This window comes from Bufo gargarizans, chromosome 11, assembly GCF_014858855.1.
Source record: "Bufo gargarizans isolate SCDJY-AF-19 chromosome 11, ASM1485885v1, whole genome shotgun sequence".
Classification (NCBI taxonomy): domain Eukaryota; kingdom Metazoa; phylum Chordata; class Amphibia; order Anura; family Bufonidae; genus Bufo; species Bufo gargarizans.
Window position 1 is genome coordinate 54,065,117 of NC_058090.1, and position 24,096 is coordinate 54,089,212.

Genomic DNA, 24,096 nt, shown 5'->3' on the forward strand with positions numbered 1-24,096 from the left:
CTACTATGTCAGCCCCAGTTACAGGAGAAATCAACAGTGGGAAAAAAAAGTGAAGTTAAATGAAGAGGTCTTGCATGACCATTTTTTTGTTTATTTTTTTTTTGTTTCAAAAATGCTATTATTGTGTTAAAGTGAAATAAATAAAAAAAGTATACATAGTAGGTATCGCCGTGTCTGTAACAACCAGCTCTATAAAAATATCACATGATCTAACCCCTCGTATAAACACAGTAAAAAATAAAAACTGTATAAAGAAAAGCAATTTGTGTCACCTTACATCACAAAAAGTGCAACACCAAGTGATCAAAAAGGCATATGTCCCACAAAATGGTACCAATAAAACAGTCACCTCATCCTGGAAAAAATGAGCCCCTACATAAGAAAATCACTAATAAAAAAAAAAAAAAATAGCTCTCAGAACATGGACACATTAAAACATAATTAGTTAATTAAAAAGTATACATATTAGGTATCGCCATGTCCGTATCAATCTGCTCTATGAAAATGTCACTTAACCGAACCCCACAGGTGAACGCTGTAAAAATAAATAAATACTGTGCTAAAACAACCAATTTTTTGGTCACCTTGCCCCTTAAAGTGTTATAGTGAATGATCAAAAAATCATATGTACCCAAAAATAGTACCAATAAAACTGGCACCTTATCCCCTAGTTTCCAAAATGGTGTCACTTCTTGGGAGTTTCTACTGTAAGGGTGCATCAGGAGGGATTCAAATGGGACATGGCATCTAAAAACCATGTGGCGCTCCTTTCTTCTGTGCCCTGCCGTGTGCCCATACGTTTATGTTTTTTGTAAACCACACAATCTGGGTAATAAATATTGAGTTTTGTTTGGCTGTTAACCATCGATGTGTTAAATAATTTTTTTTATTAAATTGGAAAATCTGCCAAAAAAGTGAAATTTCTAAATTTGATCTCCATTTTCCTTTAATTCTTGTGGAACGCCTAAAGGGGTACCAAAGTTTGTAAAATCGGTTTTAAGTAACTTCAGAAGTGTAGTTTCTACAATAGGGTCATTTATGGGGGTATACACTATGTAGGCCCCACAAAGTGACTTCAGACCTGAACTGGTCCTTAATAAGTGGATTTTGGCAATTTTCTTAAAAATTTTAAGAATTGCTTCTAAACTTCTAAGCCTAAACGTCCTAAAAAATAAAATGACATTTCCAAAATAATGCCAACATAAAGTAGACATGGGGAATGTTAATTAATAAATATTTTATGAGGTATCACTTTCTGTTTTAAAAGCAGAGAAATTGAAATTTAAAAAATTGCCAATCTTTCAAAATTTTTGTAAATTTGGGATTTTTTTCATAAATAAAGGTGAAATATATTGACTCAAATTTATGACTAGCATGAAGTACAATGTGTCACGAGAAAACAGTCTCTGAATAGCTTGGATATGTAAAAGCTTTCCAAAGTTATTACCACATAAAGTGAGATATGTCGGATTTGCAAAATTAGGCCTGGTCAGGAAGGGGGCAAATGGCCCAGATGTGAAGTGGTTAAGGAGTGTTGAACTACAATTGCTGTACTTCCAACATTCACTACTACTAATGTCCTATTGGACTAGATTCCACCAATTTTCCCTGCACCTACCTATCTTATTAAGACAACTTTTATTCTCTATTATTTAATATTGCTGGTGTGAATAGCTAGTTTATTTGAATTAAAATTCCAGTAATCACTGCCCTTCAGATATCACTTAGACCACCTTATCAGGATAGTCACCTGACTAGGTTAACCTCCTACTGGGTTTATATATACACTTGTGCCAACAGGCTGCGCGCTGCCTGTATATTATATATGGACTGTGTATGTCATTATGCTTGTGCTGTTGGGCGACAGCGATTAGCTGTTATAATATCAGAGCCTCACGCCGCCCCCCGACATGTTTTGCCGTATCACGGCGTCTTCAGGGGTTAGGGCAGAGTGCCACTTATTTATTGCTTGTGGATTGGACGTTGCAAATTGGTTGTTTATTTTGTACTAATCTTGCATTTTGTCCATTTCCCTATATTATAAATATACTGTTACCTGATTTGACACTCATTTTATGGATTATGTGTCCTTTAATTATAGATCTTTTCAACAAAACATCTTCTAATAAAGATGGCATTTATTTTCCACAATTGGTTGCAGTGTGACATTTTGATTGGTGCTCAAAAGTATAAACCTGCTACCACCATGTTTAATGTTATGATGGTGATTTAGGGGCTGAAAACGTGATGACAGCATTCCTTTAAACATATCACATAATACTAAAGAACTACTTTCTATAGAGGCTTCTAAACCTCAACATTTTAATCTCTAATGCAGTATTTTGTTGTTCAAACTAAATCTGCTGCTCTGCCAATTATAAATACTGCTAATCAGGCTGTTGTGCTGCAACAGAACTCTGCAGAAACAAGAGTAAATGATGAGCGTGCTCTCGTGCCAGGCCGATTAAGCAGTTAATAGCTACTTGGTATCAATCATCGGGGGAACCCACATAACCTGGAGTGGGCCTGCTCCATCTGACTCACACCAGAGGTAACAGCTGGCAGTGACAAGCAGATGCAATACATTCCACAATACATCCAGATACGATGTTAGGATTGTACTTAGTATAAAGGGAAATGTACTAACATTTAATTGAAGGGACTCTGAATATTATATAGCATTTTCTATTACAATGTAACACTTCATGTTTAAAGCCAATGTAACTGATCTACTTAGAAAATGACTCATAATTAGTGTTGAGCACGAATATTCGAATAGCGAATTTTTATTGCAAATACCGCCACTTCGAGAATTCGACAGTATTTAGAATACAGTGCTATATATTCGTTATATCGAATATTCAGCATTTTTCCCCATCTGAAGACATGAATTTTAGTGAACAGCAAACTAAGCTGTAGAAACCAGTGTCAGGCAGCTGCTGCCAAGACTAATAAGATTATGGGTTGCATCAAAAGGGGCATAGATCCCCGTGATAAGTAGTGATGAGCGGCTGGGGTCATATTCAAATTTGTGATATTTTGCGAATATAATATTCTCAAATTTGAATATTCGTTCTATTCTAAATTCTTTTTTTTAACTTGAAAATCGGCAAGGTTATGATTGCGTAATATGCGAATATTACGCGATCAATATAGGCATGGGTCAAAAACTAATATATATAGCACTATAGAATATAGTGCTATATATTAGTTTTTAGAATATTCATCATTTTTTTCCATCTGAGCACATGATTCCTCCCTGTTTCTTGCTTGTGGGCCAATCAGTCATTGGCCCACAAGCAACTTAAGCAGGGAGGAATCATGACTTCAGATGGAAAAAAATTACATATTATAAAAACTAATATATAGCACGATATTCAATATAGTGCTATATATTAGTTTTTTTGAATATTCGTCATTTTTTTCGATCTGAAGTCACGATTCCTCCCTGCTTAAGTTGCTTTTGGGCTAATGACTCATTGCCCCACAAGCAAGAAGCAGGGAGGAATCATGTGCTCAGATGGAAAAAAATGACAAAAATTCGATATAACGAATATATAGCACTATATTCTAAATATTCTCGAAGTGGCGATATTCGAGATAAAAATTTGCTTTTCGAATATTCATACTCAACACTAGTGATGAGAACTGAGTCCTACCACTTTACAAATCACTAGTCAGACCACACATGGAGTACTGTGTACAGTTCTGGGCTCCTGTGAACAAGGCAGACATAGCAGAGCTGGAGAGGGTTCAGAGGAGGGCAACTAAAGTAATAACGGGAATGGGGCAACTACAGTACCCTGAAAGATTATCAAAATTAGGGTATTTCAGTTTAGAGAAAAAGACGACTAAGGGGAGATCTAATAACTACGTAAAAATATATAAGGGGTCAGTACAGAGATCTCTCCCATCATCTATTTATCCCCAGGACTGTGACTGTGACGAGAGGACATCCTCTGCGTCTGGAGGAAAAAAGGTTTGTACACAAACATAGAAGAGGATTCTTTACGGTAAAAGCAGTGAGACTATGGAACTCTCTGCCTGAAGTGGTGGTGAGGAGTTCAAGATGTATTTCTGGAGTGTAATAATATTACAGGCTATAGCTACTAGAGAGAGGTCGTTGATCCAGGGAGTTATTCTGATTGGAGTCGGGAGGAATTTTTTCCCCCTAAAGTGAGGAAAATTAGCTTTAGGGGGAATTTTTTTATTTTTTTGCCTTCCTCTGGATCAAATTGCAGGATAACAGGTAGAACTGGATGGACAAATGTCTTTTTTCAGCTTTATAAACTATGTTACCTTATAAACTATATAAATACAAGCATATAGCCGTGATAACAAATTATATTAACTGGAATAAACGAGCCTGTACTGCGAGAAACTGATTCCCTTTTCATATACAACTAGGTCATTGGTGTGACTGCTTGTAGCTGCCATAACTCCATATAAGTGGACCATACACAATAGCACCCAATAGTAATGTTTCACCTTAATGACAACTCAGAAGTTGGCAACACAACTAGTCTATAATACAAATAACAAGTAACAAGAAGTATTAAAAATAAAAGTATCTGTCACCTTTAATATATAAGAGGATATCAAAATGCTGTACATGAGACAGATGTATAGGAAACTACCAGATGCCTTCAAGCTGACCTCATTAGGAGCTAAACTAAATGAAGCAGCTCCCTCCAGTCTTTTAAAGTTTTGCATGATACGTGTTTGTACCCTGTGATCCAGGGAGAACATCCAAGTAAAGGTCTGATTTCATCTGGAGATCTCATTTCTAAGTATTAGAAGCCATCTCCCCTCTCTGAAGCAGCTCTCTCAGTTTTGGAAATGGTATCCAAAATGCCAGATATGTAGACACATGTAGTGCCAGCAATGGGCAATGCTCTGAACCAATCATTTATCAGGAAGCTTATTCATCCACACAAATGAGACTAGATAACAGGATCATACAAATCTACACAGAACTTTTTCCTGGAATTCGGATCATTACAACTAGCACCTATTTTTTTTAAACAGAATTACAGTACACTAATGCAGTAACATTTAAAGTCTTAGATACCGTGGTCTAAAAAGTGGGACAATCTGGGGCAACTAGGTTTCTATCATTTTTTCTGACTTGCTTGAAAAGAGGGCATGGCCTAATGGAAAGGGGTGGGGCTTGATGTAAAATTCCTCCTTAAAGTAAGCCAACCAATAGTTGATATAGATTTATACAGAAGTTTCTAGCCTGGCAACAGATTTATCAGCAAGCCTGAGCCTCTGTGATAAATCTGGTGCAGGTCTACAAAGCCCGTCTAAGTTTACGCCATCTACAGATTTGGTAAATCTTCCCCTATAGAAAATGTATTTTCAATCTTACTTATAACCAGAAAATCTGCCCAACTGAAAATTAAATAGGCCATCAGGCAGTGTCCCGGGTCCCTTATTGGAGATTTTGTTTTCATGTTCTGTTTTTACTTAAAGAAACATTTTAGGACTTGAGCCGTATTAGGAAAAAAAGGTCTGGCCTTAAGACTGTCACATTAGGATAAAAGTTGTCAGACTAACCGGATTTGATTTTATGAGGAGGTGAGTAGTAGCCTGGACAGAGGGGCGGTTGTGGATGTAGTGAGGTGAGTAGTAGCCTGGACAGAGGGGCGGCTGTGGATGTAGTGTTTCTGGATTTTGCAAAGGCTTTTGATACTGTCCCTCATAGATGTTCAATAGGTAAAGTAAGGTCTATAGACTTGGAAAGTATAGTTTACAATTGGATTGAAAACTGGCTGAAGGACCGTGTCCAGAGAGTTGTGATCAATGATTCCTATTCAGAATGGTCCCGGGTTATAGTGGTGTACCCCAAGGTTCAGTGCTGGGCCCTTTATTTTTTTATTAATGATATTGAAGAAGAGATTAATAGAACCATTTCTATTTTGCAGATGACACTAAGCTGTGTAGTACTATACAGTCTATGGAAGATGTCCATAAACTACAAGCTGACTTGGACACTCTTGGCAAATGAAGTTCAATGTGGATAAATGTAAAGTTATGCATCTTGGTAGTAATAATCTCTGTGCTTCATGTGTCCTAGGTGATGTAACATTGGGAAAGTCACTTATAGAGAAAGATTTGGGTGTCCTTGTAGATGGTAGATTAAACAGCATACAATGTCAATTAGTTGCTTCTAAGGCTACCAGGATATTGTCATGCATTAAACGAGGCATGGACTCGCGGGGCAGGGATGTAATATTACCACTTTACAAAGTGTTGGTGCGGCCTCCTCTGGAATATGCAGTCCAGTTCTGGGCACCAGTCCATAGAAAGGGTGCACTGGAGCTGGAAAAAGTACAGAGGAGAGCGACTAAACTGATAAGGGGCATGGAGGGTCTTAGTTATGAAGAAAGATTAAAGTAATTGAATTTATTTAGTCTTGAGAAGAGACATCTAAGGGGGGACATGATTAACCTATACAAATATATAAATGGGCCATACAAAAATACGGTGAAATATTGTTCCATCTAAAATGCGCTCATAAGACAAGGGGGCACTGCCTCCGACTGGAGAGGAAAAAGTTCAGTCTCCGGAAGCGTCAAAGCTGCTTTACTGTAAGAACTGTGAATCTGTGGAATAGACTTCTTCAGAACGTGGTCACAGCAGGAACAGTGGGCATTTTTAAAAAGGGTTAGATTAACATTAATGCTTATGAAAATGTGTAGAAATCTGAGTCTCACTTCCTTCTGGGATTCGCGTCCCCACCTATCCCTTGGTTGAACTTGATGGACTTATGTCTGATTTTCATATTTTTTTTTTTACATCAGTCATGGAATAACCTTTTTAAACTTTATGTGTGACTGTGGTGATAGATTTAAGATAGATGTAAGGGATTACAATATATGAGCAAAGGATATGATGGGGATTACTGTTCAACTGAAAGGAGGAAGAGGAATACTCTGTTGGGCCAGCTATAGCGTGAATAGAAGATGAGAAATGGTTGGGCATTTAAGGTATCCAGCACATTTGCCCACATTTGGGTCTGTAGATCCCGCATGCTCATAAATAGCTGATGCCAGTGTCCCAGCTGGTCCCAAAAATGATCAATTGGCGATAAATCTGGTGAACAGCCAGGCCAAGGAAATGTAATCTGGAAGAGACATTCCGGGGAAACCCTTGCTGTGTGTGGGTGAGAATTATCCTGCAGAAAAATTCCAGTTGAAAGCCTTGCCATAAGAGGCAACACGTGTGGCTGTAGGATTTCCTGCACAGAATCTTGAGTTGCTAGTTTCCCTCATATCACTGCTAGGGGTGGCCGACTATTGCATGTGATTGCTCCCTATAACATCACATGAGCAGTTAGGGCAGTGTGTCGCTCCACAGCAAAGGCAAGATTGAAGCGCTCACCACAAGGCCTTCATTCTCAAACTCAAAAATCGTCTTTAGATCCCAAACAGAAACTAGTTTTGTTGCTTAAGATGATACAGTTCCAGTTACACCACTGTAAACAAAAGGCAACGGTGGTTGGCTATCAATGCCAGAAAACTATCTTTTCTACTGGTGGTCTGTCTGGGCCGTCAGAAGCCTGTTTGCTATGCATCCATGCCCTCACGTAACCACTTCTCCCAACACTCCCTAACAGCTAGGTCAAAATGGTTTAAATGGTATGTAATTCATCAAAACAACCATCCTGCTTCTCTCAGTCCAGTGATGTGCCCCCTCTCAAAGTCTGTTGACTGGGCAAAATGTCTTTGAGTGTGTTGTAGGGGCATGTCTCGTAGTCAAGGATCTTTCACCAAGAGGTACTCTACCCAAAAGTAGCCTCTGAGAGTCCTTTTTTATAGGGCAGTGGGAGCAGCACTTTTATACCGTCTTCTAGGAAGACCAGGTGTCTAATTAGGCCAAACCTATCATTCACATATGTCCCTAAGACATAACTGCATACCAAATTTTGCAGCAATCCAACATTTCTATTTGGGTGTGTTATTTTATTATATATTTTTTGTCACTGTGTGTAGTTGTCATCACTGTCTGTCAGTCTGCAGCACTTCCTGCATGATTCTGACTCAAACAGTCTTGAAGAAATCCTGCAGAGAACTTAAGTGTTAATATCCTGCAGATCCATCCCATTCCATCTGGTGGATTGCTGAATTGGCGCAACTTAATCTATTTGTCCTACTGCAGACAAGTCAAAAGGGGGAGACTCATGCTCCAGCCAGTTGTCTTACAGCCAGACACAGGACAGTGAGGAGGAAACGGGAGATATGACTGAGTTCTTGGGACACAGAGACAAAATTTCTTCATATAGTTCTCCGTTTAAATTTTAATATCAGACAAAATAGGATCAAAGGATGTGAGGACATAAAGTTAGGCAGTATTGTCAGTGTTTAAATTACCCACACACTAACACTTCTGGAAATTTTACAGTATCTCTTAAAAAAGGTACGCACAACTTGCACACCATATGCATCACGTGTGTATTAATTCCTATTGTAGAATTTTGTGATAGAAAAAACCTGGCCCTAGCGTAAGATGTTTATGTGCCTTTTGCTCCATCTCGACTTGCTGATGGTTCCTCAATAGTATTAAACAGTACTTGCAAACTCTCCATGGTTTCTATTTTTAAAAACATTGATTTGACATAAAAATTATTATAGTATCCCTTGAAAGATCGACAAAAAATAAACTCCTCAAACATTATGTTAAGGCAACCAATGATGATGTTGTTTCTAGGCAGACTCTCAGAACTGCAATGTGCTTACCATGCAAGAAAAGATTCCACATTTGCAGGAATCACACACAAAACCAAGGGATTTAAAGAGCCTTCTGTTCATCATGCAGGGCGATAGACAATGTTATTAAGTACACCTGCATCAGCCGTGTTGAGATTTATTTAAATATGACAAAGCCTTGAGAGAATTCCATGTGCTAAAATGAGTACGTCATTAACAAGTAGCGTACTAGATATACAGTAGCTTTAATTGCCTCTATCATTTGCTTAATGCTGCTCAGGATTTACGTTGCCGGATTAGTTGTTTCAGCGGATTTCAGAACCAAACACTTCATCTGAAATGACTCCAATGCGGAATCTTTTTCATTAAAGGGGTTCTCCGGGTTAAAATAAGTAACGGCCACAGAAATAAGCATTGCCTGTGCCTATAGTTTGTCATATACTCTGCATCCATTTTCTTTCGAGGAACAGATGTTAGAGACAGTTGGGGCCATTGGGTATGGCAAGGAGTTTGTATGTTCTCCCCATGTTTGTGTGGGTTTCCTCCGGGTACTCTGGTTTCCTCCCACACTCCAAAGACATACTGATAGGGACATTAGATTGTGAGCCCCATTGGGGATAGCTTGATGCTAGCGCTGTGGAATATAGTGCATAAGTGCATAAAATAAATACATTTCTGGCATAGAGAAGTCACAAGTTTTGTCCCAAGTGCCGATTTGCAAGAAAATGTGTGACTTTTTAGCTTTTTTAGACATCTTTGCCACTTTTCCAAAGGTTGGGGTGGAGTGCATGCGGCAAGAGGTTTATTTTACGTGTGCGCCAGAACATTACAACAGAAATCTACTCTATAGCTCCTAGCCGGAGTGAATTTCACTTCTGTCACATAGACAACAGAAGACATGACTAATTTATTATGAGGCATGCACCTCGAAATAAATTGGTCCAATCTTTACCCAACTTTTTTTTTTTTTAAAGCTAGCTTTTTGTAAATGACCTCTATTGTGACTGTGTACACAAACAGGACGTCCAGGACAAGGTATACTGCATTGCAGAGCATATGGTTACTTCCCCAAGATCTGCTCTTGATGTAGGGTGTACATCACAAGCTATGAGCATTACATAAACTTTGTTGTTGTGTCGCTGACAGTGTCATGGTGGAAGTGGGGGACACCCCCACCGTACAATGTAAAGCAGATGGACAAGCAACTAGGCCAGAGGCTGGGATAAGGGAGCTGGTCACCTCCTATTGCATCCCTAATCCTCGCCCTAACTCCTCACAGTATGAGCGGACCTGGATGGTAGGACCCTGAGTCACCCTGATAGTCCCTCAAATAGATAAAGGGGATGAGACGACCTGTTCATCCCAGACACGGATAAACAGGACTCTCACTGGCCAAGCTGCCAGGGAAAGGACAGGCAGTGCACAGCTACTGGATCGGCAGGTAAGAGCCTCGAACAACATGCAATTACCGCTGCAACCACGGCGACTGGACCCCATGCAGATATACTGGAACCCGTTCACCTCACAGGACACAGCACAAAACACAAATGAGGAAACCAGCAAACCAGAAACTGCCTGGACCCCATGCGGATAGGATGCATGGTGGCCCCAGCAGAGCTGCACACTTAATAGTGGTTCCCCCTCTGGGGAACCCTGAGACCCCCTTCCAGAGGCACAGACAAACAAGGGGATGTCTAGCAGCCATGCCAGGCATTACACCAAACATACCAGACATAGAACACCAAACTAGACACAACAACAAATCCCCAAAACAAACCCACACCAAACACAACAGGTTAGGTAGGAAACAAGGAGGAGAACATAGGGAGACATTGTTAAAGACCTTGATGTTCCACAAGGAGGCCCTCACGGACAGGTGACACATCCAGAGAGGAGCAAAGCTCCTTCTCCTACAAAGGCAGACAAACAACTGACCGCTAGCTCACAATTCCAAACATAAGAAGAGGCATGAGGACACACCCAGGTCCACCATGCACACACCTTAACCCCGTACACACAAAAAAGGGAAGGAACACCAGACTTAAAGGGGAAGTGTCAAAACATGCTATAACAACACGTTGCCACCGGCAACAAGCATGCACGGCACAAGTGTCACGGTCCACTACCACCAGACCATGACACAGCCGTGACAGACAGATAGTGCTGCATTGCTATATTGTATGAAGTCATTTTCCATGATGTAATCTTTACTGATCCAGTAACTGTCTAGAGACGCAGCTTGCCTCCAGTGACAGCTGCTGCAGCTACATGTTGTCCCATCAGAAACAAATCAGTCACATGTGTCCATCATTTGGATCGTACGAGAAAAAAAACATTAAGGAAAAAGACCCATGGTACTGCTACAATGCTTTTAAATCTGTAGTGCAGACTAAAGCATCATGCACATGGCTGTATCTGGGGAACTTTATGCATCATACAGTCTCTGAGCACCCTAGATTATACCTTCAATTTCATACAGAACCACATTGTTTTTACCTGTCCATGAATGTGCACAACAGCCTGTCAATCAAAGTCCTAAATGATAGAGGGACCAATCTCCTTGTGAATAATCTGGACTCAAACTATTCTATGTGTCTGGTGTATTCTTTCAGCGATCCTAGTACTGAAACGGCACAATAATGTTTGTGTTGTTTTGGCTACTAGTATTATAGACCTGTGGCTCTAACATGCTGCCATTGGATCGGGCAGCATATTAAGCTGACAGGTCCGCTTTAAACATTTAAACCTAATTGGAAATCTGATTTCGAGGGAAGGAGGTACTTTCTTCATGAATGTTATGAGTGTCATAATTTAAACTGTGTTGTGTATTAATATCTGGAAGTGGCAAGCAGTTTTCACAGCCCTGTAAGATTAGATTTCATTTTACTGACCCGTATTAGAATACAGTACATGCACATTCAATAGGGTTCAGTTCTTCAAACAAACACTTGAGGCTCAAGTAAGTAAATTGATCTACAGTATAATTTCATGGTGCACTCTTATATTAATCGGCCTTCGCCAAAAATGCAGGGGTTGTTAGCAGAAAGACCTTTGATGTCTATAAGCTTAAGTTATGGTGGCATCACTCATGCTGTCGTAAACAGAGCGGAGGTCACGTATCGATAGTCTATTTTACATGTGTTTTTGTCCTGATACTGCTGAATATGCAACATATTTTTGCCAAATAGCTCTCCTCCTCACCAGCTGGATCTCTACAAGGAGAATCAGTGCATTCCAAAAGCAACATATTTTTTAAGTGATGGACACAATTTGGCATTGATATAAAGCCTGTATACCAGGTCTAGCCTGTTGTACATGTACCGATTGTCAATATTTCAGGGGAAAATAGTGGTGCAAAATAGCAATGCATCTTAGGGTGCATTCACATCACCGTTTAGTTTTCCGTTTTTCTGATCCGTCAGAAGAAGAGAGAGAGTAAAAAAACAGGATCCTGAAATTGATCCTGTTGCATCAGTTGTCATCCGTTTGAGCCATTTCCGTCTGAGGCTACTTTCACACTAGCGTTTTTGCTGGATCCGGCAGGGTTCAGCAAAAACGCTTCCGTTACTGACAATACAACCATCTGCATCCGTTATGAACGGATCCGGTTGTATTATCTTTAACATAACCAAGACGGATCAGTCAAGAACTCCATTGAAAGTCAATGGGGGACGGATCGTCAGATTGTGTCAGAAAACAGATCCGTCATGACTGATTGCTCCGCATCCCAGGATGGAAAGCAAACTACAACATGTTGCGGTTTGCTCTCCAGTATGGGAACGCAACTAAACTGAACAGAGTGCATTTTGGAGCATTCTGTTCAGTTCAGTTTTGTCCCCATTGACAATGAATGGGGAGAAAACTGAAGCGTTTTTTCCGGTATTGAGCCCCTATGACAGATATCAATACCGGAAAACTAAAACGCTAGTGTAAAAGTAGCCTGAGATATGTTTTTTTTTTATTTCCGTCTAAGGCTACTTTAAAATTAGCGTTTTTGCGAATCTTCAAAAATACTTCCGTTACCATAATACAACTGCATGCATCCGTGAACAGAATGGAGTGGGGGGCACACTACAATGGAACCGGATTGCAATGGCGGTTAGACATAAGTATGTAAACAAATACTGGCCAAAAAGGATCCCTTTTTTTTTTTTTTTTTTTTTTACAGGATCATATTTTTTTTACCCTCTCTCTTCTTCTGACAGATCAAATGGTGATGTGAATGCAGCCTTAGTCAAACACAATGTAAAAACAATTTTCAAAAACTATGAATAAGGTCTGATTCAGACTATTATCTTGAAAATTATCTGTGTTGCACCTGCAACACACAAACGGTTCATAGTTTCACAGTAAGGCAGCATATTTGTGTAGGACATGGATCTAGTGACCTCCGCCACAGACAGCTGTCCCCTATAGCCTCCAGGTCTCTGAGGCACGGACCAAACTAAGTAGTGCATGCCTTGAGTTTCCTCAAATGGGCCATGGAAGCTGAGAACTGCACCATTATCCTCTATGGGTCTGTGTACATAAAATATAGCTCTCTGATTCAGCCCTAATAATGCATCATTCAAAAACAAATCCTATCGAAAACACAGAGCACTGGTCATTGCTGAGCAGAATTTTTAGCATTTATTGAACAGATTTACAATTAAATATGCAGCCAATTTATGGTGCTATTCGGGCCAAAAAAAAACTGGCATACATGCTTTGCACTGTATTTATCAAGTGTATTAGGCATTTTATGGCTTTTATGGCTCATCTGACAAATATAAATATATAAATATCCCATACGCTACCAGGCAGCCCATTCCCCCTGTAAGTTGCTGTCGTCTATCGTCCCCCATGCTCACCCCACTAGTTCCTGGATCACTTTGCTGCTTGGCTTCCTCATTTTCTATTGTGCAAATTACCAACTCTTATTATGGGTGATTTTAACATCCCCATTGACGATCCAATTTCCTCGGCCTCCCACTTTCTTTCTATAACCATCTCTTTCTGCCGCTCAAAACGTACTTCCTCTGCCATACACAAAGACGACAATATGTTTGAGCTAGTCTTCTTCCATCTCTACTTAGTTTCTGACTTTATCCAGTCAACCTTCCCGCATTTAGACCACAATATTATTTTCTTTACCATAAAGATCTCTTATTCCTCTCATGAAATTCCTACCCCTCAAACATACAGAAAACCTACATGCAATTAACCCCCAAGCAACTTATCGACACCCTACAGTTATTACTGGCCCCAGTCTCTTCCCTTTTTTGTCTATAACTGCCAATTATTACAACTGTACCCTCAAAACCCTCTTGGATGAGCAGCATCAATTACCCTCCAACCTTCCCAAAAATGACTGCTGCAACCTTGGTATGTGCCTGAAACACGTTACCTGACCGCGAAAAAAGAATGGCAACTACTCTCTACTGATTCTTCTGGATCTCTCTGCAGCATTTGAAACTCTAGACCACAAACTTCTACATAGTATGCTCCACTCTATTGGCTTCAGGTAAACTGCTCTCTCTTAGGTTTCTTCCTATATCTCTGGCCATTCTTTCAGTGTATCATTTTCTGTCTTTACTTCTCCTGCTCTTGCTGTTCGGGGTTCCTCAGGGTTCAGTCCAAGGTCCTCTACCCTTTTCTCTCTACTCAGCCCCTATCGGACACATCAGCAGATTTTCCAGTACCATCTCTATGCTGATTACAACCAACTATACACTTCATCCCATGACATCACTCCAGCAGTACTACAAAACACCAGTGATTGTCTGGCAGCTGTCTCTAATATACTTCATGTCCTCTCTCTACCTGAAACTGAATCTCTCAAAAACTGAACTTCTCGTCTTTCCCCCAGCTACTAACCTACCTAAACCTACTATTTCATTTTCAGTCTGTGGTACTATCATTACTCCTGGGCAGCATGCCCAATGTTTTGGGGTTATGTTTGACTCCAATCTTTCCTTTACTTCCTTTGATATTCAATCACTGCTATGTTCATGTCATCTGCACTTCAAGGACGTCTCCAGAATCCGCCCTTTTCTCCTGGTGGAAACGGCCAAAACTCTTGTTGTTGCTTTGATTCATACTTGTCTGGACTACTCTCCCTCCTTCACTCTGGCCTAAATGCAGCAGCCAGGCTCATTTTAATGTCCAACCACTACACCAATGCCTCTAGTTTGTAACAGTCACTTTTCTGGTTGCACATCCATGACAGAATACAGTTCAAACATCTCGCCCTCACCCACAAAGCTCGCCACACTGCTGTACTTCTATATATATATACTCTCTCATTTCTGTCTATAACCATACTAACACTTTATGTTCTCCCAATGATCTAGGAGTAACATCCTCTATAATTCAATCCTCTCACTTCAAGACATCTTCAAGACTTTTTTCGAGCTGCACCAGCTCTCTAGAATGCACTGCCCTGGACAATCAGGTATTTCCCAATTTCTGTAGCTTTAGACATGTGGATAAAATAAATAACGTATATACATGATACGTGATGCATGTATATATGTGCGTAGTGTATACTGTATACAATGTATGGGTATTTATAAGTCCAAGTGTGACCATTGCATGCATCCAGGCCTTGATCCAAGGTCAAGAAGGTACAGTAGGCAAAGAAGGGATCACAGAACTCCATAGTTCTTTAAAAATGTGGTGTGTTTCTTCATATTAACCTGCGTCCATACAAAATGTTTCAGCTCCCACGTGCTTTAAAAGGGCTGAGTCACATGACCGTTATCTGTCAGGGTAACCCGGACATTTCTGGTGCTGTCAGTTCATATCTGATTGCTGGGCTAACGTACTGAACTCAAATCATCATCTGAGTACAGTACATTGGACCCACAATCAGATATGAACTGACTGCACCATAATACACTATGATGCAGTCAGTTTGGGTACAGGGAGCCATGGTCAGCCTGGGAAATGTTTCCGTGACAGATAACGGTCATGTGAATGAGCCCTTTTCAAGCAAATGGGAGCGGAAACATTTCTATGGACACAGGTGAATATGAATAAACACACCACATTTTTGCAGAGCTGAGGAGTGCTGTGATCCCTTCTTTACCTACCTTTTTGGCCTTGGACCAAGGTCAGGATTGCATGCACTGCTTACACTTGGACTTCTACTGCTTTCGTTATATATATATATATATATATATATATATATATATATACACAGTACAGACCAAAAGTTTGGACACACCTTCTCATTCAAAGAGTTTTCTTTATTTTCAAATTATATACTTATCAAAAAAGTATTAAACAACTGAAAATATGTCATATTCTAGGTTCTTCAAAGTAGCCACCTTTTGCTTTGATTAATGCTTTGCACACTCTTGGCATTCTCTTGATGAGCTTCAAGAAGTAGTCACCAGAAATGGTTTTCACTTCACAGGTGTGCCCTATCAGGTTTAATAAGTGGGATTTCTTGCCTTATAAATGGGTTTGGGACCATCAGTTGCGTTGTGGAGAAGTCAGGTGGATACACAGCTGATAGTCCTACTGAATAGACTGTTAGAATTTGTATTATGGCAAGAAAAAAGCAGCTAAGTAAAGAAAAACACGAGTGGCCATCATTACTTTAAGAAATGAAGGTCAGTCAGTCCGAAAAATTGGGAAAACTTTGAAAGTGTCCCCAAGTGCAGTCACAAAAACCATCAAGCGCTACAAAGAAACTGGCTCACATGCGGACCGCCCCAGGAAAGGAAGACCAAGAGTCACCTCTGCTGCGGAGGATAAGTTCATCCGAGTCACCAGCCTCAGAAATCGCAGGTTAACAGCAGCTCAGATTAGAAACCAGGTCAATGCCACACAGAGTTCTAGCAGCAGACACATCTCTAGAACAACTGTTAAGAGGAGACTGTGTGAATCAGGCCTTCATGGTAGAATATATGCTAGGAAACCACTGCTAAGGACAGGCAACAAGCAGAAGAGACTTGTTTGGGCTAAAAAACACAAGGAATGGACATTAGACCAGTGGAAATCTGTGCTTTGGTCTGATGAGTCCAAATTTGAGATCTTTGGTTCCAACCACCGTGTCTTTGTGCGACGCAGAAAAGGTGAACGGATGGACTCTACATGCCTGGTTCCCACCGTGAAGCATGGAGGAGGAGGTGTGATGGTGTGGGGGTGCTTTGCTGGTGACACTGTTGGGGATTTATTCAAAATTGAAGGCATATTGAACCAGCATGGCTACCACAGCATCTTGCAGCGGCATGCTATTCCATCCGATTTGCGTTTAGTTGGACCATCATATATTTTTCAACAGGACAATGACCCCAAACACACCTCCAGGCTGTGTAAGGGCTATTTGACCATGAAGGAGAGTGATGGAGTGCTGCGCCAGATGACCTGGTCTCCACAGTCACCGGACCTGAACCCAATCAAGATGGTTTGGGGTCAGCTGGACCGCAGAGTGAAGGCAAAAGGGCCAACAAGTGCTAAGCATCTCTGGGAACTCCTTCAAGACTGTTGGAAGACCATTTCAGGTGACTACCTCTTGAAGCTCATCAAGAGAATGCCAAGAGTGTGCAAAGCAGTAATTAAAGCAAAAGGTGGCTACTTTGAAGAACCTAGAATATGACATATTTTCAGTTGTTTCATACTTTTTTGATAAGTATATAATTCCACCTGTGTTAATTCATAGTTTTGATGCCTTCAGTGTGAATCTAAAATTTTCATGAAAATAAAGAAAACTCTTTGAATGAGAAGGTGTGTCCAAACTTTTGGTCTGTACTGTATATATATATATATATATATATACACACACATACAGTATATATACAGTATATATACAGTATATATATATATATCCATTGCGTACCTAAAATTAGCAATACCATGTATAGCTCCATTTTCATCCTCTAATTAAGTTATGGCACACACCTAAATTCCTTGTGTCACAAAATTCCCTTACAAAGTAAGAGCATTAATGCATTCACCAGCAGGAAGTCTCTTATCTGTGAGATGGGCCAGATGAATACCCTGTATCAATGTCCTGTCATAGCGGATCTGGCCACAGTCTCTTAAGCTGTGATAACGTTAATGCCTAGTATTTCTTTCAGTCTTGGAAAATACCTTAATGCCTTCTAACATGAATGGCAAGAGAAGACTTTATAAGATAATCTCAGTACCCCAATCAAACTTTGGCTCTGTGTCTGCTTTATATATTAAAGTGTACCTAAATTTTTAACTAAACTTTATTAACTCATATTCTAAATGCACAAACTAATTTTTGTTTTGTTTTTTTACTTTTTCATGTGAAGTTCAGGTTAGAATCCGTACTTCCTTATAGCGCCTTGTACTTGAATACAGACTCCCCTGTGTCCGCACTGAGTTCTGTACATTAGAAGTACACATTCTGGGCACCTAAAAGGCCATAAGCCCCATATTACAGATCCATACAACACTGATCTGTAGTACTACTGACTGCATAAGGCCAACTAGCTCTACTTTTATTGCTCACAAGAATACTTCTTTCATGCCATTCTTTACTCTGGCACTCAAAGGCTCGGGACTTGTTATCCTGATGCCTACTGCAGATTATACCCAATGAAAAGCTAATTTGTCACAAATGAAAGCAGCACAGGCAAATGAACTATTGTAGATGATGAAGACTTAATGGTCATTGAAGTGCAGGCTCAGCAGGCCTCACCTAGGAGTGACACAGCTTGAAAAGAAGCCTTTTCAATTAACAACGTGTATGCCATTTTGTTCCAGGAGAAGGAGGAAAGTGAGTGAAGAGGGAAAAAAATGGAAATGGACCAAAACATCATATGCGTTTTCAAAATTGGGTTCAGTCAGTGGCGTACATAGAGAAGTAAGGGCCCCATATCAAGGATCAAACCAGGCCCCCCACACAGGACAGAAGGGTTTCCGCCTAAACCCCATTCAATGACCCTTGGGCCAAGTTTTCACCTCCAGTAGAAGAGGAGATAATCCCAACTGGGCCCCCTCTTGCCCTGGGCCCCATAGCAGTCGCATGGTCTGCCACTATGGTAGGTACTCCCCTGTTTCTAGTGATGACCGTGTGAACAGCTTGAAAAGATACCAGTTATTATTATTATTCAAGGTCCTCGTTTGAAAAAACACAGCCTTGAACTGGGGATACCCATAAGGTTAGTTCTCCGTCGTCTCATATTGCCTGAGATGTATTGCACTCTGATCTCTTGGCCAAACTCATGCACTTTTAGGGCACACAAGGGTGGCTGTAATGAGATGTTTGCAATCATTGCAAAAAAAGAATGTTAACGGATGACACTGCATAGCCTAACATCAGTAGAACTTTCCCACCATAATTTGTCTCCTATCTAACCTCTGGAACCCCCAATGATGACAAGAATAAGGTCACAGAGTGAATAAAGCAGCAGTCTCCCATGCACGCTTCTGCTCAATGCAGCTATACGGGACTGCTGAAGAGAATGCAGGTACAGGGCTTGGCTATAGTATCTCTATCAGTCCCGTAGAGTTGTATGGAGTGGCAACGTGCATGCGTAACCATGGCTCCATTCACTTTGAGGACTCTCATTCTTGTCATCAGACGGGGTCCCACAGGGATGGATTGGCCAAAGACCTTACAGGGAAATTTCCCGGTGGGCAGTTGCTCAGGGGGACGCCTGGGCCCTCCTTATGGCTGGCCAGTGAAAGTGTTTGGGGATGTATTGTGTGTTGCTGGTGGCAGTATTTTGTGATATTTGGCTCTGTTGGAGTGGTATAATGTGCCACAATATGGTATAGCTGGCCCTGCCTTCCATCAATTTGGACCCAACTACAAACTGGGCCACTTTTCCTATCTTTTTCAGGGCCACTTTAAGTTCCCAGTCTGCCCCTGGTCCCAGCAGTCAAACCCCCACCAATCATATATTGATCCACAATTCCTCTCTATTTGGAACAGAAGGTAATTGCTTATGGTGTGACAACCTCTTTAAAGGACACAGAGCCCTGGCCTTAGGGTATATTTGCATGACAATGTTCCCACAGTTTTCAGTTAGATTTTTTTTATGGGATTTCTTCAATCATGGTCTTTTACAGCAGATTTTTTCATATAAATGCAGATCAGATACTGTAGATTGAACCCTTAACCTGCTGACACTTATCTTTCCAGACTCCCTCTGGTAGCAAATGTTCATATTTATTTCAATGACAAGAGTAGAAAAAGACACTATGTTAGTGGAAGTGGGTGTGGAACCACTTTGTCAACCAACCGGTTTGACTTAAGGCTACTCCTAAGGACTTCATCAAGGCAGTCGTCCGGCAATCACCTTTTAACCATATACAGGCATCTGGACTTCGCTGCAGGGGACCCACCAGGCCTCTTGGAATAGTCCTAGCGTGGTTAGATGCTTACCCACAGCGGTCAAAGACCCTGATGCGAAGCACCAAGGGATCAGACAATACTAACAGTCAGCAAAATAGGCAGAGTTTATGGTAGGCACTAGGCAGTGTTTGTGTAACTCCAGGAAAGAAGTCCAAAGTCTTGGCAGACAGTGAGGGGTCAATACAGTAAACGGGCAGAGATTGGGTGAGACAGCAGAGGCTCAAAATTGGTAAACAGGCAGAGGTTGGTACATGAGCATACAAACAGAAACAGGACACATTCACCTGGAACTAGTAAGCTAGACAACCTAAAGCTCGGGCACCCACTTACTGGGGAAGGTGCTTTATTTACCCTGAGAAAGAAAGTTGGGGAAGAATTAGGACACGTGTGCGCTGTGGGGCCCTTTAAGAGCTAGGAAGTGTGTGTCCCCTACGGGTGTGAAGAACAGGCCAGGCACAGAAGCACAGGCTGCGGCTTGCAGGAGAAGGACATTACTCTGGCGGCTCTTCCTGCTGTGGATGAGGAAGAGCAGTGGGTCCGGGCTGCCAGGAATTCTGGTGAAAGTGAGAAAGGCAGCACCTGGGAGAGCGGGTCAGCAGCTGGCATGGGCTGCCCCCATAGAGGCATTTATGATTTTGAGTAGGTCCTGACAAAAGTGGAGGTTCAGAAGTTTTGCTTTTCAACTGTGTTGTTTTACCCTGAGAGAAGCAAAGTCTGAGGTGTCCAATAATCCGAGACATATTAAAAATCACTGAACCCATACAATACTCAGAATGGGCCACAGAAATTTGCTACAGCAACTAAGGCTTTATTCACATTCATTCAGCTGTATGGCACATCTGTACAGGCTCCTAGTTGGGCAGTGGTGAAACATACCATCCATAAAGGTCTGAGGGTCATACTAGAAAGAAGTGTTCTTTCTAGGACAGAATATCTCTGTAATACAGCGCTATACAACAGGACCTGCATGTGCCGTATAAGCTCCATGTACACAGCTCTGTCATGTGCACCGGACCTTACACAGGGTATACTGGTATGTAAAAGCTAATAGAATTGTATTATGAAAGAAAGCAGCAATGCATTTCAGTGCCTCACATCAGGACCTAAGGCAGTGGCATGATCTTACTGCACCCCAGAATACGCAATAATAGTGGGGGGCGGGGGTTTTCATTTATAGGAAAATGTAGTAAAATATGCTAAAAACTGTATGTGGGTTACAGCATGTAGCTTTAATGCTTGCAGATTTCCTAGTGACAGCAATGAAAGAAAAATGGCACAAAATTGTCTGGTGGATGCTGTAAAACATTACATTCACACTAGCGTTAATATTTTCCGGTATTGAGATCCGTCATAGGGGACAAAACATAACTGAACAGAACGCAATGCATTTGGTTGCTTTCTTCTACCGTCATGGGATGTGGAGCAAGACGAATCTGTCATGACCCTCAATGCAAGTCAATGGGTATGGATCAGTTTTCTCTGACACAATAGAAAACTGATTCGTCCCCCATTGACTTTCAATTGAGTTCATGACGGATCCGTCTTGGCTATGTTAAAGATAATACAACTGGATCCGTTCATAACGGATGCAGATGGTTGTATTATCAGTAACGGAAGCGTTTTTGCTGAACCTTGCCGGATCCAGCAAAAACGCTAGTGTGAAAGTAGCCTTAAAGCAGCTGTGGTCCCTATTATGTGATTGGGAACACGTACATTTCCATTCAATTACATTGCTGCAAATACCCCTGTGTGAATGCTGCTGAAAAGCAAGGCTTGCCTACCTGGGCTTAGCAGTAGGTGTTGTGCAGCCTGTCACTCTCTGCCTGGACAGCACTACGCCAACACCACCTCCTCTTATGTTTGATGGGTTACTGACAACAGCTGATAGATTACATTAAAAACTATTCAGACAGGTAACGTGCAGGAGCGAATGGGGCTGCTCCACGCATCGCCTCCTCTATCACAGTTACACTACACATCCGGTTGCAAAAGATTTGGCTTAGGGTTCATACACGTGAACATATTTTTTGTCTGTGTGCGCTCCGTTTTTTTTTTTTTGCGGCCTGGATGCAGAACCATTCATTTTAATGGGACCGCAAAAAAATACGGAAATTACTCAGTGTGATTCTGTATCCGTTTGTCCACAAGTCCATTCCGCAAAAAAATAGAACATGTCTTATTCTTGTCCGTTTTGTGGACAAGCATTGTTACAATGGATCCGTAAACAAAACGATGCAACACGTAACATACGGTTGTGTGCATGAGCCCTAAGACACATGGTAACATACAGAATGGGAGGTAAGTAGACCGCTGTGCACCCATAGAATAACAGAGACTGGACTCTATGATAGATAGATTTAAATTAAAATGTAAATATACTTTTTTCTGGGTTATGAAAAAGGATTAATCAGCTTGTAATAGTTGTATGGAAAAGTGTTTTTTAAAGGGCCGGTATACCTTAAGCCTATAAAACTAACGCATACAAGACCAGTTACTAATGTGGTTGTACAGAATATGCTGGTAAATATTTCTGAAGCTGCTCAGAAGTGAAGACCTGTGACATGAAGCAGTGATGAGGAGGACCTCCCGCCTGCAATCCTACTGCTGTCAGCCTCTCCCCAGCCTGCAATGGCAGCGTACACACAATGGATTGCATACAGCAGCCCAACAAATGCATAGGACTTTACACTTGGTATGCCTTTAAGAGCCCTCCGCACACCTTACAATGCAGGAGCGGCGGCTCAGGGGTTAAGCACATTATAACAATGCCGGCCAGTGCCATGATGTGTGCTTTGTAGGGAAGGGAAGCAGCTCTCTGCAGAGCCGCAGGCATCTCCTCTCAGCTCTGCACACCAATCAGGTCCGAATTTTTCCTCCTTTACAACAATTATTCCAGTGTCCTGACTAATTATCCTGGGATGCGTCTCCTCGGCTAGAACCTCTATTTCACCGCTCTTTCCCAGCAAGAAAAAAAAAAAAGATTCCTCAGAGTCTTAAGGAAAGGTCATGTGCCTTGTGTGGTGTGGATATTAGATATTATTAGACAGGGTTCCCTCATCTACTTCCAAACTATGTGAGACCGGTAGAGCAGCACCTGCTACATAGGCAACTGCGGTACCGCAAGAAGAAGACGACTACAAGAGCAAAGCCCAATCTCCTGGTCACATATGGAAAGCTAGTAACATATGCAGAGACTAAAGTTCAGGGCTTGCTGCCTTGCTATGCACAGCAGTAAATAATAATAATAATAATAATTAGTATTTAGACATATTCCATTACAACCAGATGAGGAATCCGGCAGAGCTTACAATCTACAACCAGAGATTTGCATCTGCTTAGCCTCTTAGGTCAGTCCAGGTTCAGAAGAAGTCTATGCTGTGCATCATGTCTGAGGGACAGACGTAGTACAAGGACATATCGCACTCCCGTGCTGGGAATATACACGTACGTTCAATACAATGGCTGCAAAGCCCAAACCGTGCAATGGAAATGGTACTCACGGTGCGGAGGAATTGTATCTCGTCCTCCACTTCGCCCCCTTCAGCCATGGCTCTTGAGGAGTCAGCTCTGCTAAGACTATGCTCGCCTCCACTGAGGGCTCAGCGTGCTGTGCAGCTCTTCTCCCAGCAATATTAGCATACAGCTAATCCACAGCCATATAGGGAGCAGCAGAGCTATGGTGTACTAACTCTGCTGCACTGCAGACTGTCAACCCCCTCACTGCCAGCAGCACAATCACACACTCCCAGACATCAGCGGGCTGATCATATATCACAGGCTGCCTATATATATATATAAAGGCATCTATCTGCTCCACTATACCTTTATGTATGCCTGTGTAAGTTTCACACTCAAGGTGATCACTGTTCCTACACTGATTGGGCACGACGCTAATCATTGCCAATGTGGAACCCTTTTTACCATTTAACCCATTTTTAAACTTCCCTGCTACATGACAGACACATTAAGACGACATAATACAGCTAATAAACCATTTTCAGGTACACTATCGCAGGGACTTGAAGAGAACACGTTTGCAAGTTGCAAACATTCTATAGCATCAGT

General features: G+C 41.3%; 1 protein-coding gene across 4 annotated transcripts in view; it reads right to left on the minus strand.

The window, feature by feature from the left end:
* RYR3 (ryanodine receptor 3) overlaps positions 1 to 23,651 on the minus strand; it is a 684,284-nt gene extending 660,633 nt beyond the window's left edge. For all 4 annotated transcript variants that reach the window (XM_044272379.1, XM_044272378.1, XM_044272377.1 and 1 more), the window contains exon 1: positions 23,532 to 23,651. In XM_044272379.1, coding sequence (XP_044128314.1) covers positions 23,532 to 23,579 — 48 coding nt within the window. In that variant the 5' untranslated portion in view covers positions 23,580 to 23,651. The remainder of the gene's footprint in view (positions 1 to 23,531) is intronic.
* Between the last annotated feature and the right edge of the window lie 445 nt (positions 23,652 to 24,096).